At 36.1% G+C, this 21822-nt stretch overlaps 1 protein-coding gene across 2 annotated transcripts; it reads left to right on the forward strand.

Moving 5' to 3' along the window:
• Positions 1 to 4763: 4763 nt before the first annotated feature.
• On the forward strand, positions 4764 to 10823 carry LOC306882028 (protein LBH-like). Of its 2 annotated transcripts, XM_079436456.1 has the most exons (5): positions 4960 to 5123; positions 7222 to 7269; positions 8271 to 8355; positions 8824 to 9022; positions 9216 to 10823. In XM_079436456.1, exons 3-5 carry the CDS (start codon positions 8272 to 8274, stop codon positions 9266 to 9268), a joined length of 336 nt encoding a protein of 111 aa, XP_079292582.1. In that variant the 5' UTR covers positions 4960 to 5123; positions 7222 to 7269; position 8271; the 3' UTR covers positions 9269 to 10823. The 2 variants fall into 2 exon arrangements, with proteins under 2 accessions (XP_079292581.1, XP_079292582.1); XM_079436455.1 differs by lacking the exon at positions 7222 to 7269 and having other exon boundaries at positions 4764 to 5123.
• Positions 10824 to 21822: the final 10999 nt, after the last annotated feature.

Consider the following 21822-nt stretch of genomic DNA (forward strand, 5'->3'; position numbering starts at 1 on the left):
TTAATTTTTGAGTTTTTCATCAACTCTTTCAAGTCTGACTTTTATAAAACTTTAAAAAATTATTAAAATAAATTTACATTCTTTATTGTCACTATAACATATACACACTATATAGATACACTATAATGTATCAAAGTGAAAGTCTTGGATGCAATTATGTTGTGACAGAAAAGACCAGAATCCACGAAACACTAACTGCATAGTATACATGTAATGCACTGTATTCTCATAATTTACATTATTACACAAAATGCACAAGAACATAATATACAGAATTCATTATATGTTTTAAACACTGCAATGATCCTTTCAACAGTTCCTGTTACAGTATAAGTTACAAAACAGTGAACGAGTATGTTATGGAGTGCAATATCAGTATTTATAGGGGTAGTCCATCCAAAAAAAATGAACATTCTCTAATTATTTACTCACATTTATGCCATTCCAGATGTTAATGACTTTCTTTCATGACATAAACACAAAGATTTTTAAGAATATAATCCATCTCTGACAATCTAAATGACACAAGTGGATTGTAACCCATGCACGTATGACAGTTGAACGGGAGCGATTGTTAATAGTAAAAAGTTTAAATTAGTGTTTTTCTTATCTGTTGTTTTACTTCAAAAAATATTGATTTACCCACTAAGGTCAGATGGATTACTGTCATGGTCACTGTGTGGGGTTTTTAAAGCATCTTTAGGACTCACAGAGATGGATTATTTGCTTAAAAATCTTTTGTGTTTACCTGTCCAGTAGAAAGAAAGTAATATACATTTGGGACAGCATGAGGGTGAGTAAAATAAGTTTTATTTTTGGGTGAACTATCCCCTTAACAATCATATGCTAATTCAAGATCAGTATAGACTAATAAGAATAAAGTGCAACCTCTTGTGTACTTGTGAACTGTGTTTGTTTTAATCTAGAGCTCCAAATATTTTTTAATATTTGCATAATATCAGGTGTCTGAAGATCAAGATCCCAGTTATTCAAAGGTGATGTGTCTGAACAAAATAAGATTCTTGTCTGATGAGGGCAATGGATCTCTGGTACTATCACTGCATCCTCTGGGTCAGCATCAGAAGTTTGTTTATGGAAAAGTTGCTCCGCTCCCTGGAAATTGAGAAAGATGTGTTATAGTCTAACAATACCAGCTGCTTTGGCATGACACAACTCCCATGACACATTTCAAACTTAGAATATTTCAAACAAATAAATACACAATATAATTATTTAATTTTATATGTATTAGTAATTTTAACTTAGTAATAAATACATCAAAATTATGCAACATTTATCATCTGTAATACCGTTGTGTAACCATTAGATGGCTGTAAAGCCCTATATATCCATGACTGTGTATACCCTTGTTGCTGGAAACTAATTTCAGTCATAATTATTTGTATGTATTAGGTTTTGCATTTGGATACATATTTAGGCATTATTAAAGACTGCTTTTTGTCAGTTTGTTTCACTTCAAGAAGCTGTCAATCAAAAACTCAGTACCCAATGAGAATACACCGCTGCTAGCCCCGCCCCCACAAGAGATTTGTGCCAGAATGGTGAACGAAAACTTCAGAATCATAAACGAAAACTTTAGAAACGTAAATGAAAACTCTGGAAGCTTATTTGTAAGTACAGATCAACGAATGAAAGAGGAGAAAACAGTCGCAAAACATGCAGTGTATTAAAAACGAAGTCAAAAATTTTGCATGCAATTGTTTATTTTTTCCGTTTCAAAGACATTTTATTCCGTTTCAGTTTATATTTTCATACGTTTCTTGAAAAATTACATTCATTTTAATTGGCACAAAGTTAATCCCATATTAAAACCCTTTCCCGTATACGGGACGCCTAAGTTTACTTCACTATATTACAATTAAATCCTAATGTAATCATGACAAACTATATATCATTGGAAAGGTCTAAGACTCCTAAATAGATATTTGACCATTTTTTGTTGTTAAAAATTATGTAGGAACAGTAATAGATTAATTTATGACAAGAGTGCACCAAGAGTCTATGATAAATCTGCATCATAACAGGAGTTCTGACCTTTGTCACAAAAAGTCTTTATTTCCTTGTCTTTTTTTCTTATCACATGTTTTAGCAATCATCATAAGTTATATACCATTTGAAAATCTTAAAATCTCAAAATTCATCCTGTGAAAACCATTTTGAAATTGGACATTGCGTAACCATAGAAATGGTACTTCAAAATGTTTTAATGGTCTCCTCCCCCTTAGTATTACCTATGTATTACAGGCCTTTTAGAATCAAAACTTTTTATAATCTTGACAAAATACATATTGTTGGAAAGGTCTGAGTCTCAAGATTCAATATTTTGTTATAGATGTAACATTGAGAGAGAAATTGATAGACTTGTGACATAAATGCATCAAAAAAATTCAATGGAGTTTCGATGGCACCCGGTGGCTGTTTTTGGCCTAAACAAAATTGCATATGAACCTAATTTTTTTTTTTATATCAACTTCAAATTTAGAACACAACTTATTTAGACATATGGCTTTAATTTTATAGCAATTTTGGATTTTTAACTATTTTTAAAAATATTTATTTTATATCAAATAAAATAAAAACAGTATAATACATTTTCTTTACAGTAAATTTAAACTTCTATAACTTTTTAATACTTTAATTTTATTAAATGATTTCTGTAATAATCTGCTAATTGTCTTCTTTAAAAAGAGACTAACCTTGTTCATGAAGTGTTCAAAAATTATAATAATTTAAGTTTGGATAGTGCACTTTCTCGTGAATTTTTCAAAACTGGGGATGACAGTTAAGGGGTTTTAAGAAATTCAACAAATGATGTGATGGAATTTGTGAAGCAGGTAAAAACAGACTGTACGGTACAATTTTTTGCTTAATGTGGCTTGTGCTCTGTAACTTTATTTCTGTTTATGGTTAGCCTGTGCCTGTTTATGAACCCATTACGTGCACTTGCTTAGAAATACATAATTTTCACCACAAGCTCATTTACTTACTCTGAATATTTATATAATTGTTTATAAATAAAGTGCTGGGGAAGGGGGACTATTTAAAGCCCTGTTACACAATTGTGACATTGTCTAGAAAAAAAAACTTTTTCCCCCCTGTGTGGTGATTATGGTTTGGCTGCCTTGACCACAGCTTCAACTAGGGGAAACCAGTACTTTAGGGTAAAAAAGGAAAGACTGTTCATTGCCACTGAGTGATATACAGTGTGTTCTCCTGGAGATGCAATGGCCTTTAATCTGTGTGCATTCTTGTGGTTGCTCAGATATTGGATTTACACAAGCATGTAGTCTGTGCTACAGTAGTTTTGTAATAGTCAACCTCTTAGTATTAATTAAAAGATGTACTAAATGTTCTGTTTTTTACAATCATTTGTAAGGGATTCACATTTCTGAGTCAGGGGACAAAATCACATTTATTACATCTTACGAACCAACATTATTATACTTGGTTTTCTTCTTCTTCTTTGGCATTTAAGATAAGAATGACCAAATGTGAATGATAACACACTGATAAATCAAGTTAAATAATGTTGGTCATATTTTCATAATACACAGATTTCCATTTAAAAAATGTGGACAGCACTAAATAGAGCATAAAAACAGAATCTTGAAAAACAATTTTGTAATATTGAAGGAGTAAATTAATACATTTGATGAGATATTTTTTGACAAATAGTAACAGCATGTGGTGGGGATTAAAAAGACTAAGGAGACATACTAATAATAAAGTGCACAGCAGAAAGTTCAGCCAATCAAAAATGTCATTCCTTACGATTTCAGTAAAATCATCTAAACAAAGTGTGTGAAATATGGAAAGCAGAATAATTAAAACAACATATGGAGTTTGTGCAAAACAATGTGGTCCAGTCAAAGCAGCAATATATTACATACAATAAAACAGTAAATGATATAGCTGGCTTGATTCTTAGATTGCATTTTTCAAATGGCTCAGAAGAAAATTAACGTAATATTTAGCATTACATCACTTGCTCTCCACTGGATCCTCTACAGGATGATCAGAATGATTCAGACAAGACAACATTGGAGAAAGCAATACAGTATTATGGATAGAGGAAACAATACTTTCAAGTAAAAACCTCTTCAAGATCTATTTGTATATTGCAAACAAACAGCTTTTTCACTTCACAAGACATTAATTGATGGACTGGAGTCATGTGGATTATTATGATGTTGTTATCAGCTGTTTGGACTCTCATTCTGACGGCACCCATTCACTGCAGAGGATCCATTGGTGAGAAAGTGATGCAATGCTAAATTTTTCCAAATCTGTTCCAATGAAGAAACAAACTCATCTACATTTTGGATGGCCTGAGGGTAAGTGCGTTGTCAGAAATTATAATTTAAAGTGATTTAAATCAAATCTGAACAAAGGCACCATTTACTTGGAATATTAGCAAAAACTCGATGAGGGTCAAAGAAAGGGTAAAACTTTTGGGTCAAAAATTTGATGCAAAGAAACAAAAGGTCTATATATAGGCCTACATCAGTGGGGAAAAAATATAATGATGGTCAAATAATTACTTTCAGCAGCAGGGGGCATCAATGATCTATAACCGACAACGTGAGAGATTTCAACAGTGTTCATCTTCCTTTAACCAGACAAGCGCTCTAATATACATTCAAGCACACAATAGCTTACTGTAATATCATTAACCAGTAACATGAAGTACGCGCATCTTTCTGAGGAAGTTTTAAGCCCTGTCGCTTCTAATAATCAGCTTCAGTGGTTCAGGTCTCTGAACTCACCCAAACACTTGCGTAATAATCATCATCTGGAATCAGAGATCCCAAAAATTACATGAACAAGCAAGCTGTGATGACGATGTGGATGTGTGCTTCTCATAACCAATCGTTGGGCGACTGATGTTGCATGCATGCAGCTCTCAACATGTAAATGAATGACGTTGGCAGGATGAACACAAGCACTGTGACAGCATTCAACAGTAACTTTCCGCAGCAGGTCAGATGCGCGCTCGAACTGGACAGACTGGTGGGAACAGAAGCTGTGCGCGTTTAACGGGAGGATATACTCAATATAATAACATTCCTCGCGCTTCAAGAACTGAAGGGGACAAAATAAAGGTATGTTATATATGGAATGAATGGTGATCCATTACAGTTTTAGTGTTAAGTGTGAAAAAGAAAGCTTAGAGTAGTACTAAAACCATATATGTTGTAAATTGCTGCAACACTTAAGGTTTAACAGCATATTTATGATTAGTGTTTACATCCTTTTAATTGCTTATATGGCTGTTGTATTGATGAATATGTCTAGGACTAAATTCAATTTGGCATCTTTTTTTTTAAAGATTTTGTATATGTATTTGCCTTAATGGAGTTACATATTAGCCAAACTTACAATAAACCTTCAAATGATTCCATTATAAGGGAGCTTTCTGTATCCCTTAGATACGTTAAAAAGGAATTAGCCTACTGTAACAGTGAAAACATGACTTAACTTTTAAGCATCTGTTGTAATAGACATGCTCACCAACCACATTAGTAAAATCCTTTAACTTTATTTTGTCCCAGCCCTGTATTTCTTATTTATCTTTGTTGTATTGTCAAATGTACACAATGAATATTAAAGTAAAAGCTAATTTTTGCTAATTATATATTTGTTAGATTATGGGTTTTATTCAAATGTGCCCCCAGGTTATGCATCAATGCTATTGCATCCTAACTTCCTCTAACTAACCAGTAATAGTTATCAGAATGATGTCCAATTGCATAGCAATAAATAAATAAATAAATAAATAACTCTGACATAATGGCAGTCATCTAAGGATTTGAACTCTTGAAGGACGAGGATTGTCAGTATAGGGACGATTTTAAATATTCAGTCCTGTTACTATGGTTTTGTATAGTAAACAACTTATTAATAAAAGGGCCATGACACTTAATGCCATGACCTTGCCCACTTAAGTATAGTTATGGCTAAATTGGCAACAAAAAAAAACAAACAAAAAAAAGCAGATTCTATTTGTTTGTTTGGAAATATAGCTGTATGGAAATAAAAAATAAAAATAAATATAATAACACAAAAAATTGTGCAACAATTGGCAACCATGTCATGGACTGACCATAAAATTTAAATATATGGTGTCATATTTCCCACAACATTCTCCACACATCTTGGCTGTTGTATGTTTGGTTTAGTCTAATTTACCTTGATGCATGAGGTCTAGAGTGTATTTGTGTGTACACACGTGTGTGTGTGTGTGTGAGTGTGTGTGTGTGTGTGTGTGTGTGTGTATGTGAGTGTGTGTGTGTGTGTGTGAGTGTGTGTGTGTGTGTGTGTGTGTGTGTGTGTGTGTGTGTATGTGAGTGTGTGTGCATGTTTATGTGGTTTATGAGGACACAAATTTGTATAATGACATGGGTATGACAGAGGTATTACAATATGTCCCCGTAATTCAAAAGGCTTAAAAAACATGCTAAATGGTGTTTTTTTAAATCTTAAAAAAAAAGTTTAGGTGTAGGGTTGGTGTAGGGCAATAGCACACACAGTTTGTTCAGTATAAAAACCATTACGCCTATGGAGAGTCCCCATAAACCACAAAAACCAACGTGTGTGTGTGTGTGTGTGCTTGTATCAATGGCCAAAAGCAAGGGCGGAATTTACAAGAAATTATTTTGAAATAATTTTAATACAAGGCCTCTATTTGCCAGACGATTTTTTGGATTGCAAGCACAGACGTCACCATGCATGCCAAATCATGTCTAGGCCTTTTGTGAGTTCACTGAGAGTGACTGTTTTATGATTATTATTCATGATAGATTACAGTCATGAAGGAAAAGAGAGGCTTTCAGGATTTTTTAAATTTCCAACTGGTGAACTGATCAAGGAACATTGTAATATGCTTTATGGCATGTTTGTCTGTTTGAAAGGCAGTGAGTTGAGCTGCCTCAGTTTTCACCCTAAGCAAACCCATAATTAAAGGACAGTATTAAGTTAGAGGATCTATCAGTGTTGTTCTAATGACACCATAATATCGACATAAAACACACTGCATTCAACAGCCTCGCCATTCTTTGCAAAATACCACTCAAACAATTAGACTCAGCATGCTCCTAATACCGCTTCCCTGGTAACATATTTTCTAACACTCCACAGAAATCTGTTTAATATTCTCTTTCACACTTTCTCTTTACTTTCCTTCTCGTCTAAAAACTTTAGGAAGAACATCTTCACAGTTCACTCAGAGCTGGCCCATCACTGCAACAGGTTCCCCTTTTTCTCTACAGTTAATGACTTCTCTATGTCTGGCTTTTTCTAGGGTTATTTTAGCATTGTTTGTATTAATATTTATGTAGTCATCTTAATTTTAGTTTGTTTTAAAAATGTGCTTTTGATTTTTTTTTTAATTATGTTTTGTGAAATACATTTAGCTTTAATTTAAGTTGTAGTCATTTTATTACTTAACCTTAAACTTATTTTATTTCAGTTAGTTGCAACAGTTTAAGCTCTAAACTTTGAAGTTTTTCATCTAATATTTATGTTTGATTTATTTCAGATTTATTGTAATTAATTAAAACTATTTTTAGTCAACGATAACAACACTAGGCACTAAAATTTGATCAGTTTGGGTCTTATTGTCAAAATAACATGAATAGTTTTAATAGGCCTTTGTACTATCTAGCCTTTAACTGTTGAATAATTGAACAGGATTTGTGAGTGTGCGTGAGCGTGGGTGTACTAGTGTGTCGGCTTATGTGTTCACAGTTTTATTATCCTTCAGAATTCAGCATTCGACTATGACTTCTGTCTGTTCAACAGACTGCAAACAGAGCTGAGTCCTTCAGACCACCCTATGTATGATGGAGGCCTGTTTCATTATTTTACCAAGCTTCATATTTGCAAACCCACCTGCAGACACCCGTGTTGTCCCTGTCACACCGCAGCCTGGAGCAAAGTTTAGGTGGCGTGTTTGGTTGTGTGCATGCTGTTAAAACCATACCAGTTTGAATGGGAGACAGGAAGGGATTTTTTAGGGATCATGGACTGAACAAACATGCAAATGCTGCAACTGACTTGTTGGAGCACGAATTTATATCAAAGTGTCTTTTTTGTTAAAGGAATAGTTTAGGCACAATGAAAATTATGTCATTATTTACTCACCTGCTTCCACCCTGTGTTTTTCTTTTTCTACGAAACACAAAATTAAAATAGGATGCTGTGTAGTTTAGATGAATTTTAGGCTGATTTATGTTTTATTTTCACATTAGAATGACAGATATAATGAATAACCCAGAACCCAGTCGAGAAGACTTCTCTGTGAGTGACACCGGAGAACAAGGCGTTTCCTTTCAGGTTGGTAACTAATCATTTCATTGGTCATTTCACCATCAGCTTCAAAACACACACAACAAATACAAAATATACAAATAAGTCCATGTGACTTTTCTGCTATATTCCAAGCCTTCCAAAGTCATACAATAGCTTTGTGTGACAAATACACTGAACTTTAAGAAATGAAAATGTTGGCCTGTTTATCATTCAGAGCTATTGTATTGACACTTTTTGGTGTCATTTCATCACTTTGTGGCTTGACAGCCCTGGTGCACTTTCACTTTCATTATAACAGTCTAGATATTCTTCAATCTCTTTTGTGTTCCATGGAAAAAAAGAAAGTCATACAGGTTTAGACCAAAATGCATGTGAGTGTGATGACATATTTAAAGTATTGGGCTTTACTGTTCCTTTAAGTCAATAAACTTACCGTAAGTGGAACATTCAACATCTCTCTGACAGATAAAATCTACCATCATCTATTTTCAGATTTTCCCAGACACACAGGAGCGCCACCCCAAGCTGTTCAAGCGCCTGCCTTCCATCGTAGTGGAACCCACAGAGGGAGAGGTGGAGAGCGGAGAGTTACGTTGGCCCCCAGATGACCTGAGAAGCACAGATCCTTCCAGCCAAACACACACACCCATGTCCGCTTCACAAACCCAGATATCACACAGCCAGAGTACAGGTGTGTAAGAGAATAATTCAGGGAAAATGCATGTTTTTCTCTCATCGTTGTTATTAACATTGACCCACATTACAATGTGCAATGATCTAAAGAGGAACATCTGAATAATATATGCTGCCTGAATTCTGCTTATATGTGTTTCGGTTTAGAGAAGTTCATTTATAAATGACTTGCATGCATTTCCTCCCCTCAGATGAAGTCAAGTGCAGCAGCCTGGAAACATCAGGGGCAGCTGAGCGTGACTGAAATTTAATAAATATGTTGTCACAAGTCTGCCATTATCACAAGTCTCGGTTCTCACAAAATTTTCACACTTAGAAAGACAAATACTGACAAGCAACACAAGCAGCCAATCTGCCAGGCAGGTGTGAATAAGATCAGAGCTCACCAGTGCTATATCTGAGCACACTTTATAACACATTTATGGCTTTAAAAAGACTTTTGAAAGTCTTTTGTTCTTTTTAAGATCAAACTCATTTGATCACACATTTTATCTGTGGAAAGTGGCTTTAACAATCTTACATTGCCTTCAGACTTGAAGGCCTAGTTTGTCTTTCCTGATGCAGAAATGTACAGTGTCCTCTACATCTGTGTCTTAGAATATACTGAAAATGGGTAGAATTTGGATGACACAACAAATATGGTGCACACTTAAAATATGAATGTACAGAATATTATTCAATATAAATATATAAAAACACACAGTTTCTGGATCGCAAGTAAGCAATGCACAGTCAGTTAGCCAGTATTGCTCTATTATTTAGCTTTATTGACCAGCTGATTGTATTAGTTCACTTAATACATGGTTACTTATCAAATAAATGGATTTAAAATATTAAATTAATTTAATGTGTGAGATGTAAAAATCAAAAAATGATACAGATTATACAATGTGGACAGCAATGTGGGAAACTGATTGCCAGGTCCACTGTTTAATGGTAAATATACATAAATATTTGACCTCCAAAAATGTGCAGCTTTCTGTCGTCAAATATTTATGTATATTTACTGTTTATGTATATTGCCCAAACAGAATCAAGTATTCCAGAGAGCCGTGTAATGAGCACAACACACCCAATGGTTTTGGATGCTTTGATGATCCATATCAAATCTAGAGAGAGATGTATTGATTTGTTATGATGCCCTCCGCTTTGATGTATCCCAGAAGCCTGTGAATGCATATTCTAAAAAGATTGCAGTGACCACTGTGAATCTCTCATTCATGTGAAAATTATTTATTACACGCTCGGCGTCTGAAAACTTTATGCGAGGAGACTCCATCCTCTCTCCACACCATCTGGCTGAGGCTTGTGAGGAATGACTGCTACTGAACTTCAAACATGTCTGCCTGTCAATCAGCCTGAGGACAAGGACTTCCTATATCTCCAAGCCCTGTCTAACTTTCTGCAGACTTGAAATTATTAGAGGCGTTTGTTTCAAAGCACAACTGCTGGAGCTAGAGTCCCGCACTGGACTACAGACAGAGACTGCAGCTATTCTGGGTATAATTAGTAGTGTCTGCTAAGACAAGCATTGTGTGTATTACTATTTTCTTTCTTAGGGCTAGGAATTTAAACAGACACCTATCCTTGAGTATTATAGAACCTGTTCTGAACCGTTTGTACTTTTTATTTTATTTAAATCTTTTTATTTAAGATTTGTACTCAATTGCCCTCATTTCATCATCAAATTTGTTGTAAAAATTAATTGATATTTTAATATTACACTTGCTCTTAATATGTACACATTTTTTGTTTGTTCATTTGTTTCGTAAATTTAAATAAAGATTAATATTAGATAACTGCTGAGTTCGTGTTCTTCATTCATTAAAGCTGTTCTCCTTTGTTTAATCTATTACACCATTTAACTCAGAGAAATGTTTTCTTAGAAACTATTATTGCATTGTTTTGTGTAGTTTATAACCCCGCACATTAAGTTCTTTTCTCTGCTCAGTATCCCCATTATTCCCAAAATGGCAAGAAATAATGAGGATTTTGTTTGGGAGGAGCATCTTCATTTGATCCTGTCAATCACAACACAAGGACACTACACAACACCTCCCACCACCCCAACTTCACATCCATCATTATTTGAATTATCTAACATTACTTAATTATGTAGTCTGGTGGGAACTAAGAGCTCAAATCAGGTTTTAGTTGTAAATTAAACAAAGATTATTGGAGTATGTTTTGCAAGAAAAATAATATTTTGGTCTTTCGACTTTAAATTTCCATTTTTAATTCAATGTGTTGCTATTTCTTTGTAATCATTTGTGAAATTTAGTCTAGTGTAAAAACACAACACGCAGACAAGACACTTTAGAAGGCACTGGTATTTAAAGTGAAATCACAATCATTCCAGAAATAAGATGATTATGAATGAGTGATTTCAGAATGAGACTGACCACAGAGACCTTGTGTATAAGAGCACTGAGTCCTAAAGATAAAGGGGACATGGAGAGACTAACCTCTCTGTGATTAACATGACCCTGATGACTCAAGTTCAGTCTGCTGCATTTGATGGCCATTTTCTCCTCACTGATCCAGAAATCCCATGACAACATGACATGCACTCTACTTTCTGATCACATCTGGCACTTCAATAATAAAGAAGTATTTTACTCAAAAATGAAAATCTACAAGTCCATAATCCATAATCATGCTTCTCCTGTGTAAAAGTCCATCCCTTGTTGTCATCACACATCAAAACCCACCAACATATTTGTTTAGAACTGTTTTTGCTCGTAAACGGTGCTTGATCTGTGTATATTTTTCTCTGCTGATTCAGGCAAGATGACTTTTTCACTGGAGAAAGCAGTATATTTTAGTATTTAAGACAGACACAACGGTTTGTAGTTAAAAACATCTTAATGATGAGTCTGTTAATTGATGGACTGGAGTGGTGTGGATTTTTGTGATGTTTATATCAGCTGTTTGGACTCTCATTCTGACGGCACCCATTCACTGCAGAGGATCCATTGGTGAGCAAGTGATGTAATGCTAAATTTCTCCAAATCTATTCCAATGAACAAACAAGCTTAATAAATTCTAAGTAAATTTAAAGTATCTTAATATGAAGTTCAACTTGTTTATTTTATGAATTCAAGCCCTGAATAAATGGCTCTACTGAAACACGAGTACACTATTTCCAGATTTGCATTGCCTGTCCTCAGTTAATGTCATTGTTTTCCTTTTTATCTCTTTTCCACTTCAGTCAAAACCCCTCTGTGCTTGCGCTGGGTAACTATGGAGATGGTTCAATGTAGGGGTTTGGTTACATCAGACACGGATAGTGGCACTTGACCTAGTTCAGCTGGAGCCTGATTAGCAACACAGCTATCAGCTGCATGCTCTTCATCATTATTATCATCAGAGCTGCAGTCCCAATCTGTTTGTTTGTTCGTGCCATTTGGTGAGATATAGTCTATTTTACTCTTTTATATTCTATCATTGGTATAAATGCGTCAAATCTCTGCTCAGAGGTTTGCCGCTCATTCAACAGTCTGCCGCACTGAACGGTGCTCTAGTAAAGTTTCTCTCTGTAGTTAAAGGAAGAGATTCGCTTTTATCTTCCCCTCACTTTGTCTCTGCTGGCTTCAAACAGCTGATTTCAAATACAGCCAGGTGAAATGGTGAAGAGGAATCACTTCCATCGACACACATGCACAAACATGCGTGCAAACATACACATACTGCATATCCTCCTACATCCTGCAGTCAGCAGAAATAAAGGAGCAAGTCATCCAAAAATGTAAAATTGTTATCATCATTTTCTCACCCTTACGTAACCCTTACTGTAAACTGTTTGGAGTTTTTACAGAAGAAACTGTAAAAATTCTGCAGTTAAAACCTGCTACTTAGTTGATTCTAACTTATCTTACCATATACTGTGAAGAAAAAGAAATGTAAGAACATTGGTGTGTTTTGTGTTACATTTTGTTATTTAGTGAATGTTTATTGCATTAATTTAGCGTCATTTGTATTACTGAAGGTGTTTTGTCTTTTTGTGTATGACTCTGTGCACTGTCTATATATACATGAGTACTGGCCAGTTTTCAGCTTTACCACCTGTATTATTATGGTAGATTAGCATTAACATTATAGCATATAGCACATCAATGTGGCATCCCATAACCTGAAACATTGTCACCACATGTTTTATACTGAATTTATGAGGATCAGTCAGAAATTTAAATTGTTATTCACTAATAATTATTCTCTCCAGTGAGCGTAGGGAAAGCTGTCATCAGGTCATAGAGTCATTGACTCTGGGAATCAGATCAATTTGATTCAAGATTGAATCATATATACCTGAAATGTGTATATCATCAGATTCAGTGAAAAGGCCTGACTCATTTGTTATCAAATCAGACATTGCTACATACAGGTGCATCTCAATAAATTAGAATGTCATGAAAAAGTTAATTTTTTCTTGTAAGTTATTGAAAAAAGTTAAACTTTCATATATTTTAGATTCATTACATGTAAAGTAAAACATTTCAAAAGTTTTTTTGTTTTAATTTTGATGATTAGAGCTTACAGCTCATCAAAGTCAAAAATCAGTATCTCAAAATATTAGAATATTTACATTTGAGTTTCAATTAATGACCATCCCTACTGTATAAATTCAGGGTATCTCTTGTTCTTTGAAACCACAATAATGGGGAAGACTGCTGACTTGGCAATGATCCAGAAGACGAACATTAACGCCCTCCACAAAGAGGGTAAGTCACAGAGGGTCATTACTGAAAGGTGTGGCTGTTTACAGAGTGCTGTATCAAAGCATATTAAATGCAAAGTTGGCTGGAAGGAAGAATTTGGGTAGGTAAAGGTACACAAGCAACAGGGATGACCGCAAGCTTGAGAACACTGTCAAGCAAAGATGATTCAAACACTTGAGAGAGCTTCACAAGGAGTGGACTGAAGCTGGAGTCAGTGCATCAAGAGTCACCACGCTCAGACGTCTTCAGGAAAAGGGCTACCAAGCCACTTCTGAACCAGAGACAACGTCAGAAGCGTCTTACCTGGGCTGTGGAGAAAAAGAACTGGACTGTTGCTCAGTGGTCCTAAGTCCTCTTTTCAGATGAAAGTAAATTTTGCATTTAATTTGGAAATCAAGGCCCCAGAGTCTGGAGGAAGAGTGGAGAGGCACAGAATCCATGTTGCTTGAAGTCCAGTGTGAAGTTTCCACAGTCAGTGATGATTTGGGCTGCCATGTCATCTGCTGGTGTTGGTCCACTGTGTTTTCTGAAGTCCACAGTCAATGCAGCCATCTACCAGGAAATTTTAGAGCACTTCATGCTTCCTTCTGCTGACAAGCTTTATGGAGATGCTGATTTCATTTTCCAGCAGGACTTGGCGCCTGCCCACACTGCCAAAGGTACCAAAAGCTGGTTCAATGACCGTGGTGTTACTGTGCTTGATTGGCCAGCAAACTCGCCTGACCTGAACCCCGTAGAGAATCTATGGGGTATTGTCAAGAGGAAGATGAGAGACACCAGACCCAACAATGCAGATGACCTGAAGGCCGCTATCAAAGCAACCTGGGCTTCCATTACACCTGAGCAGTGCCACAGGCTGATCACCTCCATGCCACGCCGAATTGAGGCAGTAATTAAAGCAAAAGGAGCTCCTACCAAGTATTGAGTACATATACAGTAAATAAACATACTTTCCATAGTTTTTTTTTATTGGTCTTATGAAGTATTCTAATTTGTTGAGATGAGTCTAAATCATCAGAATTAAAAGAACCAAAGACTTAAACTACTTCAGTCTGTGTGTACTGAATTTATTTAATACAAAAGTTTCACAATTTGAGTTGAATTAATGAAATAAAACTTTTTTCACGACATTCTAATTAATTGAGATGCACCTGTATCTCATGAAATCGACAGGGAGAGCTAGAGCAGACAGTATAATCATTTGTGAAATACAAAAATTGGTGAACTAGTTCTTTAAATACACTTTTAATAGGTCAGTATTTTGCAGTATTACTAAAAATAGCATTTAATCAAGAGCATTCTTATTATATTGGATTAGTTTGTTATTTAACACCCTCTCATGTGTGTTGAACAGTGTGTCCAGTTGTGTTTTAGACAACAACAAATAATTGTTTTTCTTTTATATTCTCCCTCTCACTTTTGTCTGTCTTTCTATATTCTAAAGTTGTTTTTTTCTTCTCCATTAACCTCCTGGCAGACTTGCTAAATGTCATCTCAATCAAATTCCTACTAATGCAATCCATTAATTGCTGACAAATGCTGTTAAAGATGGTTGTGTGTGTGTGTATGTTTTCTTTCTGTACTTGCATGGACAGTTCTGGTAAAAAAAAAAATATTTTGAAGCCTTGCCAACAGAATGAAAGCCTTTTAACAAAAATTGCATCATTTTACAGCTAAACAGCACTGCGATTAAAAATAGCTGTTTTAATGGGTTTCAATGGAGACATTTTTGTCCAAAAGGTCCTGAGTGTAACAATTTTGTGTACCTAGTGTGTAAATAGATTTATTAAAGGAAATGAGGGTGGAATATTAAAATTCCAATAAAAATACACACCTGAGCCAAAATTTATGCAGTTAGCATTAAAACAGGCAAAATGATCAAAAAAAACTAAACTAAAATGGACAAAATGTCCATAAGGGTGCACAAGGGTTGGCATTCTTTCTGCAGGTTACATCATAATGCATTATGGTGAAAATTTGCTGTCTTATGAAATTAATCCAACATTCAAATGATTTGTTCAAACCCTCTGATTCATGCAGGAACAAACAAGTGACTGGTTTATGAGTGAATCGTTGAATCATTCACTGGTTCATTCAGAAATGAAAAACTACTATGTTGCACAGCTTCTTGAATTTGTTTGGAGCAAAAACAGACAATGTAACTTGCAATATTCTGTAAGTTACTCTAAATTAGCTTATTGTTTATTTACTATATAAATCATAATAGTAATAATAATATACATATATATCATAAAGACTAGATGGCACTGGCCCACACTGATGACTGATGACAGTCTATATAATTAAAGCTACTAGAATATAGTAATGGTGTGGAATGATTCGGCAGTCTATCTCTCATTAGTAAAATTGGAAAGTCTGATTTATTTGAATGAATTGGTTTTATTCTGACATTTCTTGTAAAGGAACAGATTTCTAACAAGTTTTAAGTTTTGAATTACTATGTCTCAGTTAGCCTATGTAAATTAGGGAGAATTCGAGATGTTTTATTTATTTTAGTATAAATGTATATTTTCTGCTGTTACACAAATAGTAATACATATATCCCATAGCAAATCTAGACAGGTGGAGCTAGGGGAGGTGGAGAATGGGTTTCAGATGAACTCTGATAGCATGCTTCAAAACCAGCTTACCATGAACACATGAATCAACAGATTCAGCAACTTGTGTCATGTAGTAAATGATGAGACTGCTAGAAGATTGCATGTAAATGACCTATCAGTCTGCGCATCTAGAGTTGCAATATTCATGTTCATGTGATATCGCTATATATATAAGCATATTTGATCATCATAAACTTCACAGAAAATCAGAAAACAGCACAATTTCTTTTCTCTCTATTGATTTAACCAAACTCTATTTTGAGCTCTGTATCTATTGGAAAAATTAGAGTTGATATGTGGATCCGTGACATGACACTGACACTGAATACACAGTTTCCTAAATGTCATCCTTTTGATGATCTCGTGACCTTGGTGCACACTGATTAGTTTCACACCTCTCTGTTTTCTCTCACTATGTGACTGGTAGTGTATGCCTACGCGTTTGCTTATTTGTGTAGTCTGTTCCACCTACTCAGGCAGGTTTGGCTCAGGTGACAGATGGATCATGAAGAGCTCGTCACTTGTCTGTCAGTGCTTGTTTGTGAAGACAGCATTCATGAGAACTCTATTATAAGCCTTTCGGTGAACTGAGGGTGAGGCTTAGGTCAGCTTACACAATGACATAAAGATCAGGAGGGTCAGTCCATTTGGTGCCACATAAAATGTGAAACGTATCTTTGTTAATTTATTTTCATTTAGGGAGCATTGAGGCATATTCAACCGCCAAACAACATTTATACTTTTACATCAAAGGGATCCAGTCAGACAGCATATAAAAACTGAACTCAGAAGATACTGCCTCTGGGTATCTGAATGGAAAAACTAAGTCATGAAGTGTGAATCTGCCTGCTTTGGATCAATCTAGGTCAATTAATCTTTGCGTGTTATCTATTTTTAAAACTACATCATCAAGATAAAACTGAATCAAATGAGATGCATTGGGACTTGAGGGCTACACTTCTGCCTTTGTTACCAATACTGTTTGTTCTTACCCATAATGCAGTTCAGCTCTCAACTGTGACTCTCAATCACAATCTTTCAGCACAGGGAGCGACACTAGCTTGGTTTTGATTTCATCCCCAGACACAAGCGCATTTGAGGAAGCAAGCACATCTCTGATGCAGGGAGAAATAAGAGAGAAAGGTTGTTTCAGGGTCAGCAAGTGCAGGATTACATGCAAGAAAACAATTTAATTCATCCCTGTTCATGTCAGCCGTGGTTGTTTGCAAAGTTGTGCTCATTTCACTTCAGTCCTTTGTTTTGCGTCTGGCTGTAGACCTATTATGTATGCAAAGCTGTACATTTGCATCAACAAATTTAGCTTCTCACAAGCAAAAAGTTCCCCTGTGTATCTGCGTGCTTGCGAAAGATGTTTGTCGGTTAAGTTAGTTAAGTCATTCCCATCTGCGTGGCAGAGGAAGAAGCAAAATACAGTCTGCAGAGCTACAATGCAGCCGATGTTTAATGCATGACAGGTCTTTACAAGACCAATAATTAACACACATAACCAGTAGACACAGGCTATAAATACAACACTTCACAGGGAACAATAAATACAGACATACTCAATTACTATGTAATATTGTGCAAAAGATAAAAGGGTTAAAACAGGAAGTTATTTACTTTAATGCAGAAGTGTAATCAGGCAAGAACATTTTTTATTTTTCAAAAACAAACAAACAAATAAAACACGTCCCGCGCCGTAAAAGTTCCACCAGGGTGCAGGACTGGGACAAGGAAGGCATATGGCCCCCCAAAAAAGAATTTCCAGGGGGAAATCAGGGGCCTAGAGGCCAGGATGAGCTCTTGGGGGGACTCTGAAGGACCGGGCTCTGGGGCTGGAGCTGACACGGGAGCAAGGATGAGGGCTGCTAGCAGTCTTTTCCTCCTCATCCTCCTCTGTCAGTTGGCGGTGAATTGGACTGCCGTTGGGCTTGACATTGCGGTGGCCGGCGGTCTTGACTGGGGAACGGCTGACAGGCTTGACTGGTGAACAGCTGATGGGCGGGATGGTGGGCTGGATACTCTCTAGACACCAGAGGATCCCTTCCCTCCAGCTCAGTCCAGTGGTTTCTGGGAGGTCCATGGGGTGATAGTAATTGGCCCCGATGCAGAACAAAGACTTTAGCGTCACGTCATCCAGCGCTGTACACACGGCGAGCCCGCAGAACTCCAGCGCATACTCCACCAACGGGAAATCTCGGCGGGCCATGTTGGAGAACCGCACGGCGGTTTCCATTGCCGTGGAGTGGAAAAACAGGATAACAATAACTTCCAAAAAACGGGGGGGGAAATAGTGAAGAAGGGACACCGCTTACTGTACTGTTTTGGTCTGGTGTTCTGTCACGATTCACATAAGGAGCAAGGGAATGAAGGAGCAAGGAGATGAGGAGATACAATTCAAACACTTTTTAATAGAATCCAAAAGCCAAGGTACATGGAGACATCGAATGATGTTTGACACCAGATGCTGGAGACAGGGAAACACAGGGCTTAAGAACACAGGAGAGAACGAGATAATTAATAGAACACAGCTGCAACTAATGGAACTAAATGGGAACCAAACGAGAACAGGAAAACCAAATATGGACATGAGGGAGAAACTAGGGCGAGGAGCACATGGCACAAAGACAAATACGAAACAGGTCCATAACTCTGACACCTAGGCTGTTGCTATAATTTTCAAGAAAATCAAACCAGATCATCAGAGCATACTGACAAAAAGTTACATTTAAGTTGGTTCACCAATTTTGACAAAAATCTCTTTTTTTGAGATTGAAAAAATGAATTTTGTCGCAAAATGCTATATTTCACTAATGCATTGGTGTATTCTTACGAAACTTGGCATGTATATTTGCCACCATGGTCTGAAGGTGCTCAAAATGTTTCAGGGCAGCGCCCCCTTGTGGTCAATAACGATTTAAAAAAATATAAAAAATGCTAATAACTTTGGATTATTGTTTTATATTGTCATGAGACTGGTCTTGAAAGATTCATTGAATCATGCCGAGAACATCAATACCAGTTACGCCATAATCGGCTGAACTTCTTGTCCACCATTTTCATTTATGCTGAAAACTTACTTTTTTCTAACTCCTCCACATTCGTCCAATTTTCAGCAAATTCAAATCAGTTCATCTTCAGACCATACTGGCAAAAAGTTATGGATTTCATGTCAATAGACAGAACAGTTTTTGTTTACCACATTGCCAAATTGTATGGCATGATGCCAAACTGCATCTGAGGCTGTATCTCTGCTTTGACATATCGACACCAATATGTGAAAACTTATGTGTGTCATTGTCCCCTCACACTAAACACCACACCAGTTTGGTAATATCTACTGGTTAAAAGAGATAAAAAATTAAATCATATTGCTAGATAGCATTTTTACTAAAATCTTCTTAAAATGTCTTTAATGGCTCCTCATTTTGCCTCTTTTGTGCTTGACCTCTTAATTGCTGCTTGCAGGTATATTTTTGCACTATATTCACAGGATACAAAGAGCACCATAATTACAGGAGTTTCTGAAACTAAGAACTAACAAACAGATGAATGGCAGTGTTACAGCTGAATACAGGTTTCTTTTGACGTGTAATGTTGCTGTTTCTAGAAACGAGAATAGGGCAGTCTTCTCTTACTTTTAGTGAAGCAATAATCAGCATTTGAACCAGTGCTCAGCCCTCGTTAGCCATTAAACTAAGATTTTAAAAATGTAAGACTTCAAAGCAAAAATGAATTTTTGAAGAAAAAGTGGTGTTTGCCTGTGTAAAAGTGGTTGCTAGTGTGTTCTGGATGGTTGTTAAGATGAATGTTATGCATGGTGCAAGTTCTGCAGCCAAGTTTAGGGATGGTTGAAAAAACACAGATGCTGTGCAATAGTAGTAATCAAAGCTCTTTGTCTGATAAGAAACAGAACCTCCATAAATATGTAAGAAATGTGTATAAAAAGTGACTGAGAGAAGGAAAGATCTCTGTCCAAATATATCTCTGGCTTAAAGGTTGCATGTATCTTTTTCAACTTGTGTTTTTTTCCATCAGCACAATGTCAGTGTTAAATCCTGCAACTGATGTTAGCCTCATTAGCCCTCCAGTGAAGAAGTGATATAAAGTGGGTCTCGTAAACCTCATGAGGCTTTCAATAAACCTGATAGCATTTGTCACGACTGATGTGTTGATTACATGCATGTGTGTGCTGTATCTCAGCGTAACTCCTGCTCCTCATGATAAGGTAAGGCAGGCTGAGAGACAGAGAGAGCGCTGGAACGCGTCTGACATCAGGAACGCTATGATGAGCTAAATATAATACTTACTGAGCACCAGAGACAGCGGCACTGACATGCATTTTCATACACACACAAACACACACTTGAGTCACACACATCTTCACAATCACATGACACCCAGGAAGTCATCGGCTACCTCCTGTCTCTGTATACAAATCAGCTAGAAGATATTTGAATAAGCTGCATCCTCTTGAGAGACAGGAGAGGAGGGAAAAAGGCAAATATTCAGACCTGTGATCACGTTAAGTAGGGCAAGTTGAAGAAAAAGTGGGATTGTGGATTTGTAGGAAGCAAAAGCTATAGAGATGCTTATGTGGAGGTGAGAGGAGGTGAGGAAAGTGTCATTTTTAACTGAAGAGGACTTGTGGGCGAGCCAGAGACCTATGGTATTCAATCTCTGAACTAATATCTTTAAAATCCCCTCCTACCCATTTCATGACATCAAATTCTAGAGACTGTGGATAAGATTGTAATCCTCAGGACATCTGGACACAAGCCAGCCTGTCCTGAAATAACACACTCTCTCACGCAGACAAACAAATACACTCTATTTGTATGTGGAAAGATATAAAAATATGTTTAATTGCCATTCACAAATATTTAAATTCATCCCATAAGAGATTACAGATAATCAAACATTTAATACAAAATCAGTATGTAAACAACTGTGGCATTTCACATCCAAATCTCTAGAAATATCCCCAAAACTGGACAGTACAAACGCCATATGAAAGAAAATATCTGTTCAATAACACAGTTACAGGTGAAAATGATTTTTATCTCCAAGTTTTTTTTTTTGTTTTTTTTTCTCACTGATAAAATCAGAGAGTATATTAGGTTTAGGCTAAAAAAAAGGTTTAAAATTTGCATCAAACAAGAAGGTGGAAAGACGAGATATACAGTAAATAGCTAAAGTAAAGAGCTTGGTCCATCTGGATTGAGTTAATATTTGTTTTATCCAACATCGTGTTTTATACATCACATTTACATGATTGCTATCACAATAGATAAACAGACTGAATCCATCAAATCTCTTTTTGCATGATTAGGCAATATGGAGGAAATGCAAATATTGCGTCTATAGTTTATTGTCTCCCTCTATTGGCAAGTAAAAGTACAAACAACCAATGGTTAAACTGATAATCACGATTATATTGCTCAAAAATAAGGGAT

The sequence above is a fragment of the Barbus barbus genome, assembly GCF_936440315.1.
Source record: "Barbus barbus genome assembly, chromosome: 16".
Taxonomy (NCBI): Eukaryota; Metazoa; Chordata; class Actinopteri; order Cypriniformes; family Cyprinidae; genus Barbus; species Barbus barbus.